General features: G+C 42.8%; 1 protein-coding gene across 1 annotated transcript in view; it reads right to left on the reverse strand.

Annotated features, from left to right (window-relative positions):
* The window catches only part of casz1 (castor zinc finger 1), a gene marked incomplete at its 5' end in the record, with an annotated part of 166,461 nt that extends 161,642 nt beyond the window's left edge, over positions 1 to 4,819 (reverse strand). Inside the window, one exon of the mRNA XM_084184373.1 lies at positions 4,690 to 4,819. Within this exon, the coding sequence (XP_084040499.1) occupies positions 4,690 to 4,819 (130 nt within the window). The remainder of the gene's footprint in view (positions 1 to 4,689) is intronic.
* Positions 4,820 to 14,603: the final 9,784 nt, after the last annotated feature.

A 14,603-nucleotide genomic window follows, 5' to 3' on the forward strand; every position in this document is an offset into this window, starting at 1 on the left:
TTTTGGAGGATAGCCCAGATGGAAAAATAAGTACCCCCTTAAAGACCCAGCTCCCTCCTCATCCCAAAGCTTTAAGTCCCTATTAAATAAAACATTCACCAAGTCAGGATTTTTTTATTTAAAAAATATATTCTTCTGCCCTGTAAAACAGGAGGTAGCCTATTGTCTAAAAAGCTACATTTTTATTTCCATTAAAAAAAAAAAACGTTGTAATAACTGAATTTGCAGCAGTGGGACTGGGACTTGAAGATCCTCACAGTAATTAGTGGCCCTTGGTCATACTGTAGATGTAAGCATATTCTGGTATCACCTTGTATCAGAATATTAACTTAGACTACAGACAGTAATACCTTCATAGTCAATACATAAACATTGATGAATGCTTAGGATTACCTGCATGATGTTATAGAAAAGTCACTTAGCAGCAGGTATGGCAAGTGAATGACACTGGTAGGTAACATCATCCGGAAATGCCCTGATTGCTAATATATGCATTCATTAATCTTTATTTAATCTCTGTGAAGGTGCAATATAGTCCATGCTTTGTCCCTAATAGGAAGTGTAACCAATTACATAATAAATTATGTTACATTCCGGTTCAAAAAGGGAAATAAATTCACACCCCAATATTGATCTCAGTTTTATGATCACCCACTTGATCAATCCATTTCCCCCTGTATCATTAGCCTGGGAACAATATTTTCAAATCAATGCCATAAGGGAAAACTTATGTCAAATGCAAATCATATGTATCACAGTCTAGATCTGGTAATCTTGAATTTAAAGCCACTAAATGTCAGTGATATACACTGTGTATACCAAACATTAGGATGACCTTCCTAATGTTGAGTTGCACCCACCCCTTTTGCCCTCAGAACAGCCTCAATTCGGCGGGGCATGGACTCTACAAGGTTTTCGAAAACGTTCCACAGGGATGCTGGCCCATATTGACTCCAATGCTTCCCACAGTTGTGTCAAGTTGACTGGATGTCCTTTGGGTGGTGGACCATTCTTGATACACACAGGAAACTGTTGAGCGGGAAAAACCCAGCAGAGTTGCAGTTCTTGACACAAACCGGTGCACCTGACACCTACTACTATACCCTGTTCAAAGGCACTTCAATCTTTAGTCTTGCCCATTCACCCTCTGAATGGCATACATACACAATCCATGTCTCAATTGACTCAAGGCTTAAAAATCCTTCTTTAACCGGTCTCCTCTCCTTCATCTACACAGATTGAAGTGGATTTAACAAGTGACATCAATAAGGGATCATAGCTTTTACCTGGATTCACCTGGTCAGTCTATGTCATGGAAAGAGCAGGTGTTCTTAATGTTTTGTATACTCAGTGTATTATGCAGAAGTAAAAGAGAAACATTCAGGGAGGTAAATAGAAAGCCAGCTTCTGATGCTAGTTTTTTCCCCCATGACTAGCAGGTCGGATGCTTCCTGCATCATGATTGGTTCTCAACTTCACAGCTTATGATAACATAGGAAAACAGTACCAAACTATAAATACACACATACACACACACACACACATACATACATATATATATACAGTGGGGAGAACAAGTATTTGATACACTGCCGATTTTGCAGGTTTTCCTACTTACAAAGCATGTAGACGTCTGTCATTTTTATCATAGGTACACTTCAACTGTGAGAGACGGAATCTAAAACAAAAATCCAGAAAATCACATTGTATGATTTTTAAGTAATTAATTTGCATTTTATTGCATGACATAAGTCTTTGATCACCTACCAACCAGTAAGAATTCCGGCTCTCACAGACCTGTTAGTTTTTCTTTAAGAAGCCCTTCTGTTCTTCACTCATTACCTGTATTAACTGCACCTGTTTGAACTCGTTACCTGTATAAAAGACACCTGTCCACACACTCAATCAAACAGACTCCAACCTCTCCACAATGGCCAAGACCAGAGAGCTGTGTAAGGACATCAGGGATAAAATTGTAGACCTGCACAAGGTTGGGATGGGCTACAGGACAATAGGCAAGCAGCTTGGTGAGAAGGCAACAACTGTTGGCGCAATTAGTAGAAAATGGAAGAAGTTCAAGATGACGGTCAATCACCCTCGGTCTGGGGCTCCATGCAAGATCTCACCTCGTGGGGCATCAATGATCATGAGGAAGGTGAGGGATCAGCCCAGAACTACACGGCAGGACCTGGTCAATGACCTGAAGAGAGCTGGGACCACAGTCTCAAAGAAAACCATTAGTAACACACTACGCCGTCATGGATTAAAATCCTGCAGTGCACGCAAGGTCCCCTTGCTCAAGCCAGCGCATGTCCAGGCCCGTCTGAAGTTTGCCAATGACCATCAGGATGATCCAGAGGAGGAATGGGAGAAGGTCTTGTGGTCTGATGAGACAGAAATTGAGCTTTTTGGTCTAAACTCCACTCGCCGTGTTTGGAGGAAGAAGGAGTACAACCCCAAGAACACCATCCCAACCTTGAAGCATGGAGGTGGAAACATCATTCTTTGGGGATGCTTTTCTGCAAAGGGGACAGGACAACTGCACCGTATTGAGGGGAGGATGGATGGGGCCATGTATTGCGAGATCTTGGCCAACAACCTCCTTCCCTCAATAAGAGCATTGAAGATGGGTCGTGGCTGGGTCTTCCAGCATGACAACGACCCGAAACACACAGCCAGGGCAACTAAGGAGTGGCTCCGTAAGAAGCATCTCAAGGTCCTGGAGTGGCCTAGCCAGTCTCCAGACCTGAGCCCAATAGAAAATCTTTGGAGGGAGCTGAAAGTCCGTATTGCCCAGCGACAGCCCCGAAACCTGAACCATCTGGAGAAGGTCTGTATGGAAAATACCTGCTGCAGTGTGTGCAAACCTGGTCAAGTCCTACAGGAAACGTAAGATCTCTAATTGCAAACAAAGGTTTCTGTACCAAATATTAAGTTCTGCTTTTCTGATGTATCAAATACTTATGTCATGCAATAAAATGCAAATTAATTACTTAAAAATCATACAATGTGATTTTCTGGATTTTTGTTTTAGATTCCGTCTCTCACAGTTGAAGTGTACCTATGATAAAAATTACAGACCTCTACATGCTTTCTAAGTAGGAAAACCTGGAAAATCGGCAGTGTATCAAATACTTGTTCTCCCCACTGTATATGTATGTATATATATATATATATATATATATATATATATATATATATATATATATATATATATATATATATATACACTACCATTCAAAAGTTTGGGGGCACTTAGAAATGTCCTTGTTTCCAAAAAAAAATAAAAATAAAGTCAATAAAAATAACATCAAATTGATCAGAAATACAGTGTAGACATTGTTAATGTTGTAAATGGCTATTGTAGCTGGAAACGGCTGATTTTTTTAATGGAATATCTACATAGGCGTACAGAGGCCCATTATCAGCAACCATCAGTCCTGTGTTCCAATGGCACGTTGTGTTTGCTAATCCAAGTTTATCATTTTAAAAGGCTAATTGGTCATTAGAAAACCCTTTTGCAATTATGTTAGCACAGCTGAAAACTGTTGTGCTGATTAAAGAAGCAATAAAACTGGCCTTCTTGAGACTAGTTGAGTATCTGGAGCATCAGCAATTGTGGGTTCAATTACAGGCTCAAAATGGTCAGAAACAAATAACCTTAATCTGAAACTCGTCAGTTTATTCTTGTTCTGAGAAATGAAGGCTATTCCACATGAGAAATTGCCAAGAAACTGAAGATCTCGTACAACGCTGTGTACTACTCCCTTGACAAAATAGCGCAAACTGGCTCTAACCAGAATAGAAAGAGGAGTTTGAGGCCCCGGTTTACAACTGAGCATGAGGACAAATACATTAGAGTGTCTAGTTTGAGAAACAGATGCCTCACAGGTCCTCAACTGGCAGCTTCATTAAATAGTACCCGCAAAACACCAGTCTCAACGTCAACAGTGAAGAGGCGACTCCGGGATGCTGACCTTCTAAGCAGAGTTGCAAAGAAAAAGCCTTATCTCAGACTGGACAATAAAAAGAAAAGATTAAGATGGGCAGTCTGAGATATGGCTTTTTCTTTGCAACTCTGCCTAGAAGGTCAGCATCCCAGAGTCGCCTCTTCACTGTTGACGTTGAGACTGGTGTTTTGAGGGTACTATTTAATGGAACACAGGACTGATTGTTGCTGATAGTGGGCCTCTGTACGCCTATGTAGATATTCCATAAAAAATCTGCCGTTTCCAGCTACAATAGCCATTTACAACATTAACAATGTCTACACTGTATTTCTGATTAAGTTGTTATTTTAATGGACAAAAAAATTGCTTTTCTTTCGAAAACAAGGACATTTCTAAGTGACCCCAAACTTTTGAACGGTAGTGTGCATTTTTGCTAATTTATACAAATAAAAAATACATATTTACATAAGTATTCCGACCCTTTACCCAGTAACCCCGCTACCAGCAGTGTTTCTCCCCAGCCTGCCCCGGCTTCCCGAGAACCCCGCTTACCTCCTCCAGAGCGCTACGCTGAGAATCCTGGAACCTGCAGGGCATTTCTCTCCCAGTGCTCCCTCATCTTCGAGCTACAGCCCTCTTCGTTTCCTTCGGATCGTTCGAAGTGACCAGCTAACAACTTGTTTGTCCCAGATTCTGCTTGGTCCCCGGTCCTGGAATGGGCTCATTCCTCTAACCTTACCTGCCATCCCGGTTCCCACCGGACCCTGGCTTTCCTCCAACAAGGGTTTTGGTGGCCCACTATGGTTCCGCGGCAAGCTGCGGCAGGCCTCATTCAACCACTCCCTGTTCCTCACCGCCCCTGGTCCCATATATCCCTGGACTTTGTCACTGGTCTCCCTCCGTCAGATGGCAACGCCACCATCCTTACTGTAGTGGATAGGTTTTCCAAAGCCGCCCATTTCAAATCAAATCAAATTGTATTTGCCACATGCGCCGAATACAACAGGTGTAAATCTTAGAGTGAAATGCTTACTTAAAAGCCCTTAACCAACAATGCAGTTTTGAGAGAAAAAAAAAGTGTTAAGTAAAAAATTGATCAGTAAAAAATTAAAGTAAAGAATAATTAAAGAGCAGCAGTAAAATGAAATAACAGTAGTGAGGCTATATACAGGGGGTACCGGTACAGAGTCAATGTGCGGGGGCACCGGTTAGCTGAGATAATTGAGGTAATATGTACATGTGGGTACAGTTAAAGTGACTATGCATAGATAATAAACAGAGTAGCAGCAGCGTAAAAGCAATGCAAATAGTCCGGGTAGCCATGATTAGGAGTGAATAGATGGGATTTCTTTTAATCGTCCGGGTTAGAGTCCCGCTCCTAGAAAGCGGCAGCTCTACCCTTTAGCTCAGTGCGGATGTTGCCTGTAATCCATGGCTTCTGGTTGGGGTATGTACGTACAGTCACTGTGGGGACGATGTCATCGATGCATTTATTGATGAAGCCAGTGACTGATGTGGTGTACTCCTCAATGCCATCGAAAAATGATCAGTCTATAATTTTAATGGTAGGTTTATTTGAACATTGAGAGACAGAATAAAAAAATAAAAAAATAAAAAACGCATGTCAAAAATGTTAGACATTTATTTGCATTTTAATGAGGGAAATAAGTATTTGACCCCCTCGCAATCAGAAAGATTTCTGGCTCCCAGGTGTCTTTTATACAGGTAACGAGCTGAGATTAGGAGCACACTCTTAAAGGGAGTGCTCCTAATCTCAGCTTGTTACCTGTATAAAAGACACCTGTCCACAAAAGCAATTAATCAATCAGATTCCAAACTCTCCACCATGGCCAAGACCAAAGAGCTCTCCAAGGATGTCAGTGACAAGATTGTAGACCTACACAAGGCTGGAATGGGCTACAAGACCATCACGAAGCAGCTTGGTGAGAAGGAGACAACAGTTGGTGCGATTATTCGCAAATGGAAGAAACACAAAATAACTGTCAATCTCCCTCGGCCTGGGGCTCCATGCAAGATCTCACCTCGTGGAGTTGCAATGATCATGAGAACAGTGAGGAATCAGCCCAGAACTACACGGGAGGATCTTGTCAATGATCTCAAGTCAGCTGGGACCATAGTCACCAAGAAAACAATTGGTAGTACACTACGCTGTGAAGGACTGAAATCCTGCAGCGCCCGCAAGGCTCAAGAAAGCACATATACAGGGCCGTCTGATGTTTGCCAATGAACATCTGAATGATTCAGAGGAGAACTGGGTCAAAGCGTTGTGGTCAGATGAGACCAAAATCGAGCTCTTTGGCATCAACTCAACTCGCTGTGTTTGGAGGAGGAGGAATGCTGCCTATGACCCCAAGAACACCATCCCCACCATTAAACATGGAGGTGGAAACATTATGCTTTGGGGGTGTTTTTCTGCTAAGGGGACAGGACAACTTCACCGCATCAAAGGGACGATGGACGGGGCCAAGTACCGTCAAATCTTTGGTGAGAACCTCCTTCCCTCAGCCAGGGCATTGGAAATGTGTCGTGGATGGGTATTCCAGCATGACAATGACCCAAAACACACGGCCAGGGCAACAAAGGAGTGGCTCAAGAAGAAGCACATTAAGGTCCTGGAGTGGCCTAGCCAGTCTCCAGACCTTAATCCCATAGAAAATCTGTGGAGGGAGCTGAAGGTTCAAGTTGCCAAACGTCAGGCTCGAAACCTTAATGACTTGGAGAAGATCTGCAAAGAGGAGTGGGACAAAATCCCTCCTGAGATGTGTGCAAACCTGGTGGCCAACTACAAGAAACGTCTGACCTCTGTGATTGCCAACAAGGGTTTTTCCACCAAGTACTAAGTAATGTTTTGCAGAGGGGTCAAATACTTATTTCCCTCATTAAAATGCGAATCAATTTATAACATTTTTGACATGCGTTTTTCTGGATTTTGTTGTTGTTATCCTGTCTCTCACTGTTCAAATAAACCTACCATTAAAATTATAGACTGATCATGTCTTTGTCAGTGGGCAAACGTACAAAATCAGCAGGGGATCAAATACTTTTTTCCCTCACTGTATTCCAGTCTGTGCTAGCAAAACAGTCCTGTAGCTTAGCATCTGCGTCATCTGACCACTTCCTTATTAACCGAGTCACTGGTGCTTCCTGCTTTAGTTTTTGCTTATAAGCAGGAATCAGGAGGATAGAATTATGGTCAGATTTGCCAAATGGAGGGCGAGGGAGAGCATTGTATGCGTCTCTGTGTGGAGTAAAGGTGGTCTAGAGTTTTTTTTCCTCTGGTTGCACATTTAACATGCTGGTAGAAATTAGGTAGAACGGATTTAAGTTTCCCTGCATTAAAGTCCCCGGCCACTAGGAGCGCTGCCTCTGGATGAGCGTTTTCCTGTTTGCTTATGGCCTTATACAGCTCATTGAGTGCAATCTTAGTGCTAACATCGGTTTGTGGTAGTAAATAGACAGCTACGAAAAATATAGAAAACTCTCTTGGTAAATAGTGTGGTCTACAGCTTATCATGAGATACTCTACCTCAGGCAAGCAAAACCTCGAGACTTCCTTAGTATTAGATTTCGCTCACCAGCTGTTGTTTACAAATATACACAGACCTCCACCTCTTGTCTTACCGGATGTAGCGTATATCCTGCCAGCGGTATGTTATCCATGTCGTCGTTCAGCCACGACTCGGTGAAACATAAGATATTACAGTTTTTAATGTCACGTTGGTAGGATATCCTTGATCTTAGGTCGTCCATTTTGTTTTCAAATGATTGTACGTTGGCTAATAGGACTGATGGAAGAAGCAGATTACTCGCTCGCCGTCAGATTCTTACAAGGCACCCCGACCTACGTCCACGATATCTCGGTCTCTTTCTCATGCGAATGACAAGGATTTGGGCCTTGTAGGTTGTCTGTAGAATATCCTTCGCGTCGGACTCGTTGAAGAAAAAATCTTCGTCCAATACGAGGTGAGTACTCAATGTCCTGATATCCAGAATATATTTTTGGTCATAAGAGACGGTGGCAGAAACATTATGTACAGAATAAATTACAAATAACGTGAAAAAACACACATAATAGCACAATTGGTTAGGGGGCCGTAAAGCGGCAGCCATCTCCTCCAGCGCTCATTTAATTCCCCTTTCCAAGTTACCCTCAGCCAAGGAAACGGCGTAGCTCATGGTACAGCACGTCTTCTGGATCCATGGACTTACATTAACATTTAGTCATTTAGCAGACGCTCTTATCCAGAGCGACTTACAGTTAGTGAGAGCATACATTTTCATACTGGCCCCCCGTGGGAAACGAACCCACAACCCTGGCGTTGCAAGCGCCATGCTCTACCAACTGAGCTACACGGGTCGACTTCCGGTCGACATGGTCTCCGATCGTGGTCCTCAGTTCTCGTCCCGATTCTGGAAGGAGTTCTACACCCTCATTGGGTCATCGGCCACCCTGTCCTCCGGGTTTCATCCACAATCTAACGGACAGTCAGAGTGAGCCTGGAGACGACTCTTCTTTACCTCGTCTCTGCCAACCCACCACCTGGAGCCAGCAATTTGTGTGGGTGGAGTACACCCGCAATTCAGATTTTTCTTTTAAAAATCCATTTTAGAATAAGGCTGTAATGTAACAAAATGTGGAAAAAGTAAAGGGGTCTCAATACTTTCCGAAGGCACTGAATGTATATATATAAAAAAACAGAAATACCTTATTTACATAACTATTCAAACCCTTTGCTATGAGATTCGAAATTGAGCTCAGGTGCATCCTGTTTCCATTGATCATCCTTGAGAGGTTTCTACAACTTCATTGGAGTCCACCAATTGTCCGTAGAGCTCCGAGATAGGATTGTGTCGATCTGGGGAAGGGTACCAAAAACATTCTGCAGCATTGAAGGTCCCCAAGAACACAGTGGCCTCCATCATTCTTAAATGGAAGAAGTTTTGAACCACCAATACTCTTCCTAGAGCTGGCCACCCGGCCAAACTGAGCAATCAGGGGAGAAGGGCCTTGGTCAGGGAGGTGACCAAGAACACGATGGTCACTCTGACAGAGCTCTAGAGTTCCTCTGTGGAGATGGGAGAACCTTCCAGAAGGACAACCATCTATGCAGCACTCCACCAATCAGGTCTTTATGGTAGAGTGGCCAGACAGAAGCCACTCCTCTGTAAAAGGCACATGACAGCCCGCTTGGAGTTTGCCAAAAGGCACCTAAAGACTCTCAGACCATGAGAAACAAGATTATCTGGTCTGATGCCAAGCGTCACGTCTGGAGGAAACCTGGCACCATCCCTACGGTGAAGCATGGTGGTGGCAGCATCATGCTGTGGGGATGTTTTTCAGCGGCAGGGACTGGGAGACTAGTCAGGATTGAGGCCAAGATTAACGGAGTAAAGTACAGAGAGATCCTTGATGAAAACCTGCTCCAGAGTGCTCAAGATCTCAGACTGGGGCGAAGGTTCACCTTCCAACAGGACAACGACCCTAAGCACGCAGCCAAGACATTACAGGAGTGGCTTCGGGACAAGTCTCTGAGTGGCCCAGCCAGAGCCCGGACTTGAACCTGATCAAACATCTCTGGAGAGACCTGAAAATAGCTGTGCAGCAACGCTCCCTATCCAACCTGACAGAGCTTAAGAGGATCTGCAGAGAAGAATGGGAGAAACTCCCCAAGTACAGGTGTGCCAAGCTTGTAGCATGATACCCAAGAAGACTCGATGCTGTAATCGCTGCCAAAGGTGCTTCAACAAAGTACTTAGTAAAGGGTCTGAATACTTATGTAAATGTGATAAAAAAAAAATTTTTTGGTATTAAATTAGCAAAAATAATTACAAACCTGTTTTTATTTTGTCATTATGGGGTATTGTGTGTAGATTGATGAGGGAAAAAAACAATTTAATACATTTTAGAATAAGGCTGTAACGTAACAAAATGTGGATAAGTCAAGGGGTCTGAATACTTTCCGAAGGCACTGTATATATACAGATGCACGCACGCACGCACACACACACACACACACACACTGTAGTCACCCATTTACACCTCCACCCTTGTCAGGTGGGGCTAGGATGTAAACAAAGAATAATTGAAGCATGACTACAATAAGCTTTATAAAATGCATAACACTAGGTCACTTTTTCAAGTTTATTTTCTCATTTTGAATGCACCGCTAATGGATACAATGCGTTTTCACTAGCATTGCAACATTCTTCAAAAATGCTAGCCAGATTAGTGTACACATTGCTAAACATCCAGCAAACAAATACAACATTTGTTTGGATGAAACATCCTTGGGAAGTCGAAAATAAGGTAAATGTTAAAAAAGTGACCTATGCCTAACAAAAAATCCATCATTTTTGTTAGGACTCTCCCTGGTTTCGTCAAGCAAACATACTACTTCATATAGGCCTATATTTGGCATTGTAGAGCAAAGTACACTGTTACTTAGTACTGACAGCTAGTTTTCCTAAAGCTTACTCTTTTCTCTAGGGCACCAATGTCTCATTATGCACTTTGGAGCCTATTTAGGTACTTCTGACCACAAATTCAAAGTAAAAACATAGACACTGTCTAGTTGTATCATAGTAAAGGATCTCAGGGGAATTCTCCTGGATCTGGGTATCAGTGTAAGAGGTCACGGGGTTGACATGGTCTCCTCTCATGTGCATCACAGAGTTCAGGTCAAACTTATCGCTATAGCTACCAGTCAATTAGGAAATTCAAATGGACACAGGGCTAAGATTGAAACACACCCGAGGAAATACAACACATCATTCGCTATGAACTGTACCGAGTTTCTGTAGCACAATGTTATCCTATGCCGGTACAGTTTACTGGCCTTAAACCAGACAGTTCTACAGCAGCGGCTGCTGAAGAGTCGGAAAATGACAGCCAATTAAGAAGCCTTTAAACTTACAAGTCAACCACCACTTGTTGTGATGCCCGTTATGGCTTTTTTTATAGATATTAAACCATTTTGATGGCTGTATTGGTTCCCAGAATAAATGCTATAGTGAACAGAAAATACAGCCCGAGCAAGAGGGGTGCTGAACAGTAAACAGCTCATTTGGTGAGTGTTTTCTTTTCAGAGGGACATAGCGGGACAAAGAGGGCAACAGAGGAAGACAGGCTTTGAGGGAGAGCAACTTAAATCCCATTTCATCAATTCGTGAGAATCACCCTTTCTAGTTATTCTGAGGGATAAACAATTCAGGCCTGTTTCCCAATTTTTTTTGTGTCAGTTATCTGTTTTCTGCTAACGAGATGTCACTAATATGTTCTGGAATGCCGTGTGAATGGAAAATTTGATTGGCTACGAAAAACTTAATGATGTATACCAAATGTGGGGGGACAGCTCCTAAGCACAGTTTTGTAGACAAACATACTCGAGCACAGTTTGCCGTTTCTGCCAGTCTGAAATCTGAAATTAAGAGCAGAATGTTTCCAAGGTGCCACATCCGTTAACCAATCATGTCTTGTTCGTTAGCATTTTCCCTCAATTAGTTAAATTGTAAGGACACAGCGGAAAAAGTGACACTTAACGAGGGCAAAAACATAATTAAAAGAAAAACAGTTTTCTTGTCTGCATTTACAAAAACACGCTTGATTGTATACCTGGGTTCCTTTTAACTAATTAAAAAACACAAATCCAATATTGTAAGTTGACCATTTACATAAATGCATCCAACTATTGTGATGGGGATTTTGTTGTATTGTTCCTTCCTGCACACAGCAGCTTACTTCCATCTTAATTTGTGCCACTGTGTCTTCCTGAGAGCAGACTCAAGTCATCTTTAAACGGCTCCATTTAAAATGCAATTTGATTATCTGCCAAATTGCTACCAAGTCTTTCCCCTCTGCAGCTTTGGGATGCGAGGGTAAAAAATTTAATTAGCATTTGTACATAAAAGAGAGGTCTTTGTCACATTTCGTACATGCCATCACAGAATGACCACCGCTTTCAAAGCTCCATCACCCTGGTGATTTCAGACTAATAGATCCAAGGGGAGAGGAAGATGGATACAGACAACCGAGGAGGGGGAGAGAAAAGTCTCTGAAAAGTCACTAAGGACTTCAGTGGCACTGCGAAAAACCCACAGGACATGGCATGTTTAAATAATCCAAAACTTTTCTTTAATCACAGTTTAGAAAATTGGCTGGGACCTTCAGCAGGAGACAGCTGCTCTGCCCCATAGCCATTTAATGAGATTCGCAGAGGGTTTCCCTTAAAATATTTACGCCGTCCCACGGCACAACAATATTGTCCTAGAACGGCAAGATAAGAAGCCAAGGAGGTGTGTTGAAGTTCTCCTAATCAATTTGCTAATTACTGGAGCAGCTATAGGAAAGGAGGGAGAGAGAAGAGTCCCTTCTGGCAAGCTGTATTCTAATAAACGCAGAAATGTGTATTTACTTGCTGAGCCGAGAGGAAGTGGGATTACAACACGGGGCTGATTGAGACAGGCTCAGTTGTGGTTGAGGTCCTAGTCAAATCAGAGAGGATCAGGCCTCCAAATAGAAAACTCTCTCCCAGGACCTGCATCTCTGCATCTATTTGGTAAGGGTGGGGGGTTGGGGGGGTTCAAAACAGGCTCTCTCTAGGCAGAAGTGTATTTTTATACATGAAGAAGGGGTGTAAGTACAGGAGTCACACACAGTAAATCAAGGCGAGTTGGAATCATAGTGTTAACATATTTTTGGGTTAAATTGACTCTACTGGAGTTATCTTAACCCCTCAACAGAGTGAATGTTCCCTGGAGGTAGTGTTGATAATTGGAGTTCATTGGGACGGAGTACTTTTAACTCCATCAAGAGTAACCAGAGTCAGGGTGTGAAATATATGGCGTATCCACATGTGTTCAATTCAGTGGAAATGTTTTTATTAACTCATTTAAAATGAAAATCAGAGTTGATTCAACAGTGTTAATTTCCGCAATATGTAGTATGATCGCAGTATGTTGAAATGTACAGTGAGGGAAAAAAGTATTTGATTCCCTGCTGATTTTGTACGTTTGCCCACTGACAAAGACATGATCAGTCTATAATTTTAATGGTAGGTTTATTTGAACAGTGAGAGACAGAATAACAACAAAATAATCCAGAAAAACGCATGTCAAAAATGTTATTCATTGATTTGCATTTTAATGAGGGAAATAAGTATTTGACCCCTCTGCAAAACATGACTTAGTACTTGGTGGCAAAACCCTTGTTGGCAATCACAGAGGTCAGACGTTTCTTGTAGTTGGCCACCAGGTTTGCACACATCTCAGGAGGGATTTTTTTTCACTCCTCTTTGCAGATCTTCTCCAAGTCAATAAGGTTTCCAGGCTGACGTTTGGCAACTCGAACCTTCAGCTCCCTCCACAGATTTTCTATGGGATTAAGGTCTGGAGACTGGCTAGGCCACTCCAGGACCTTAATGTGCTTCTTCTTGAGCCACTCCTTTGTTGCCTTGGCCATGTGTTATGGGTCATTGTCATGCTGGAATACCCATTCACGACCCATTTTCAATGCCCTGGTTGAGGGATCTTACCCAAAATTTGACGGTACATGGCCCCGTCCATCGTCCCTTTGATGCGGTGAAGTTGTCCTGTCCCCTTAGCAGAAAAACACCCCCAAAGCATAATGTTTCCACCTGCATGTTTGACGGTGGGGATGGTGTTCTTGGGGTCATAGGCAGCATTCCTCCTCCTCCAAACACGGCGAGTTGAGTTGATGCCAAAGAGCTCGATTTTGGTCTCATCTGACCACAACACTTTCACCCAGTTCTCCTCTGAATCATTCAGATGTTCATTGGCAAACTTCAGACGGCCAGGTATATGTGCTTTCTTGAGCAGGGGGACCTTGCGGGCGCTGCAGGATTTCAGTCCTTCACGGCATAGCGTGTTACCAATTGTTTTCTTGGTGGCTATGGTCCCAGCTGCCTTGAGATCATTGACAAGATCCTCCCGTGTAGTTATGGGCTGATTCCTCACCGTTCTCATGATCATTGCAACTCCACGAGGTGAGATCTTGCATGGAGCCCCAGGCCGAGGGAGATTGACAGTTCTTTTGTGTTTCTTCCATTTGCGAATAATCGCACCAACTGTTGTCACCTTCTCACCAAGCTGCTTGGCGATGGTCTTGTAGCCCATTCCAGCCTTGTGTAGGTCTACAATCTTGTCCCTTGACATCCTTGTAGAGCTCTTTGGTCTTGGCCATGGTGGAGAGTTTGGAATCTGAATGATTGATTGCTTGTGTGGACAGGTGTCTTTTATACAGGTAACAAACTGAGATTAGGAGCACTCTCTTTAAGAGTGTGCTCCTAATCTCAGCTCGTTACCTGTATAAAAGACACCTGGGAGCCAGAAATCTTTCTGATTGAGAGGGGGTCAAATACTTATTTCCCTCATTTTTGACATGCGTTTTTCAGGATTTTTTTGTTGTTATTCTGTCTCTCACTGTTCAAATAAACCTACCATTAAAATTACAGACTGATCATTTCTTTGTCAGTGGGCAAACGTACAAAATCAGCAGGGGAACAAATACTTTTCCCTCACTGTAAGTTAGTATATATCTGTCATTCTCATTGAAAGTAAGTCAGGGAAGTGGTAGCTCCGTTCTATGTGTGCTATTTGCATACTTCCCATTCTTAA

Source organism: Coregonus lavaretus (assembly GCF_964263955.1).
Source record: "Coregonus lavaretus genome assembly, chromosome: 20".
In the NCBI taxonomy this organism is placed as follows: domain Eukaryota; kingdom Metazoa; phylum Chordata; class Actinopteri; order Salmoniformes; family Salmonidae; genus Coregonus; species Coregonus lavaretus.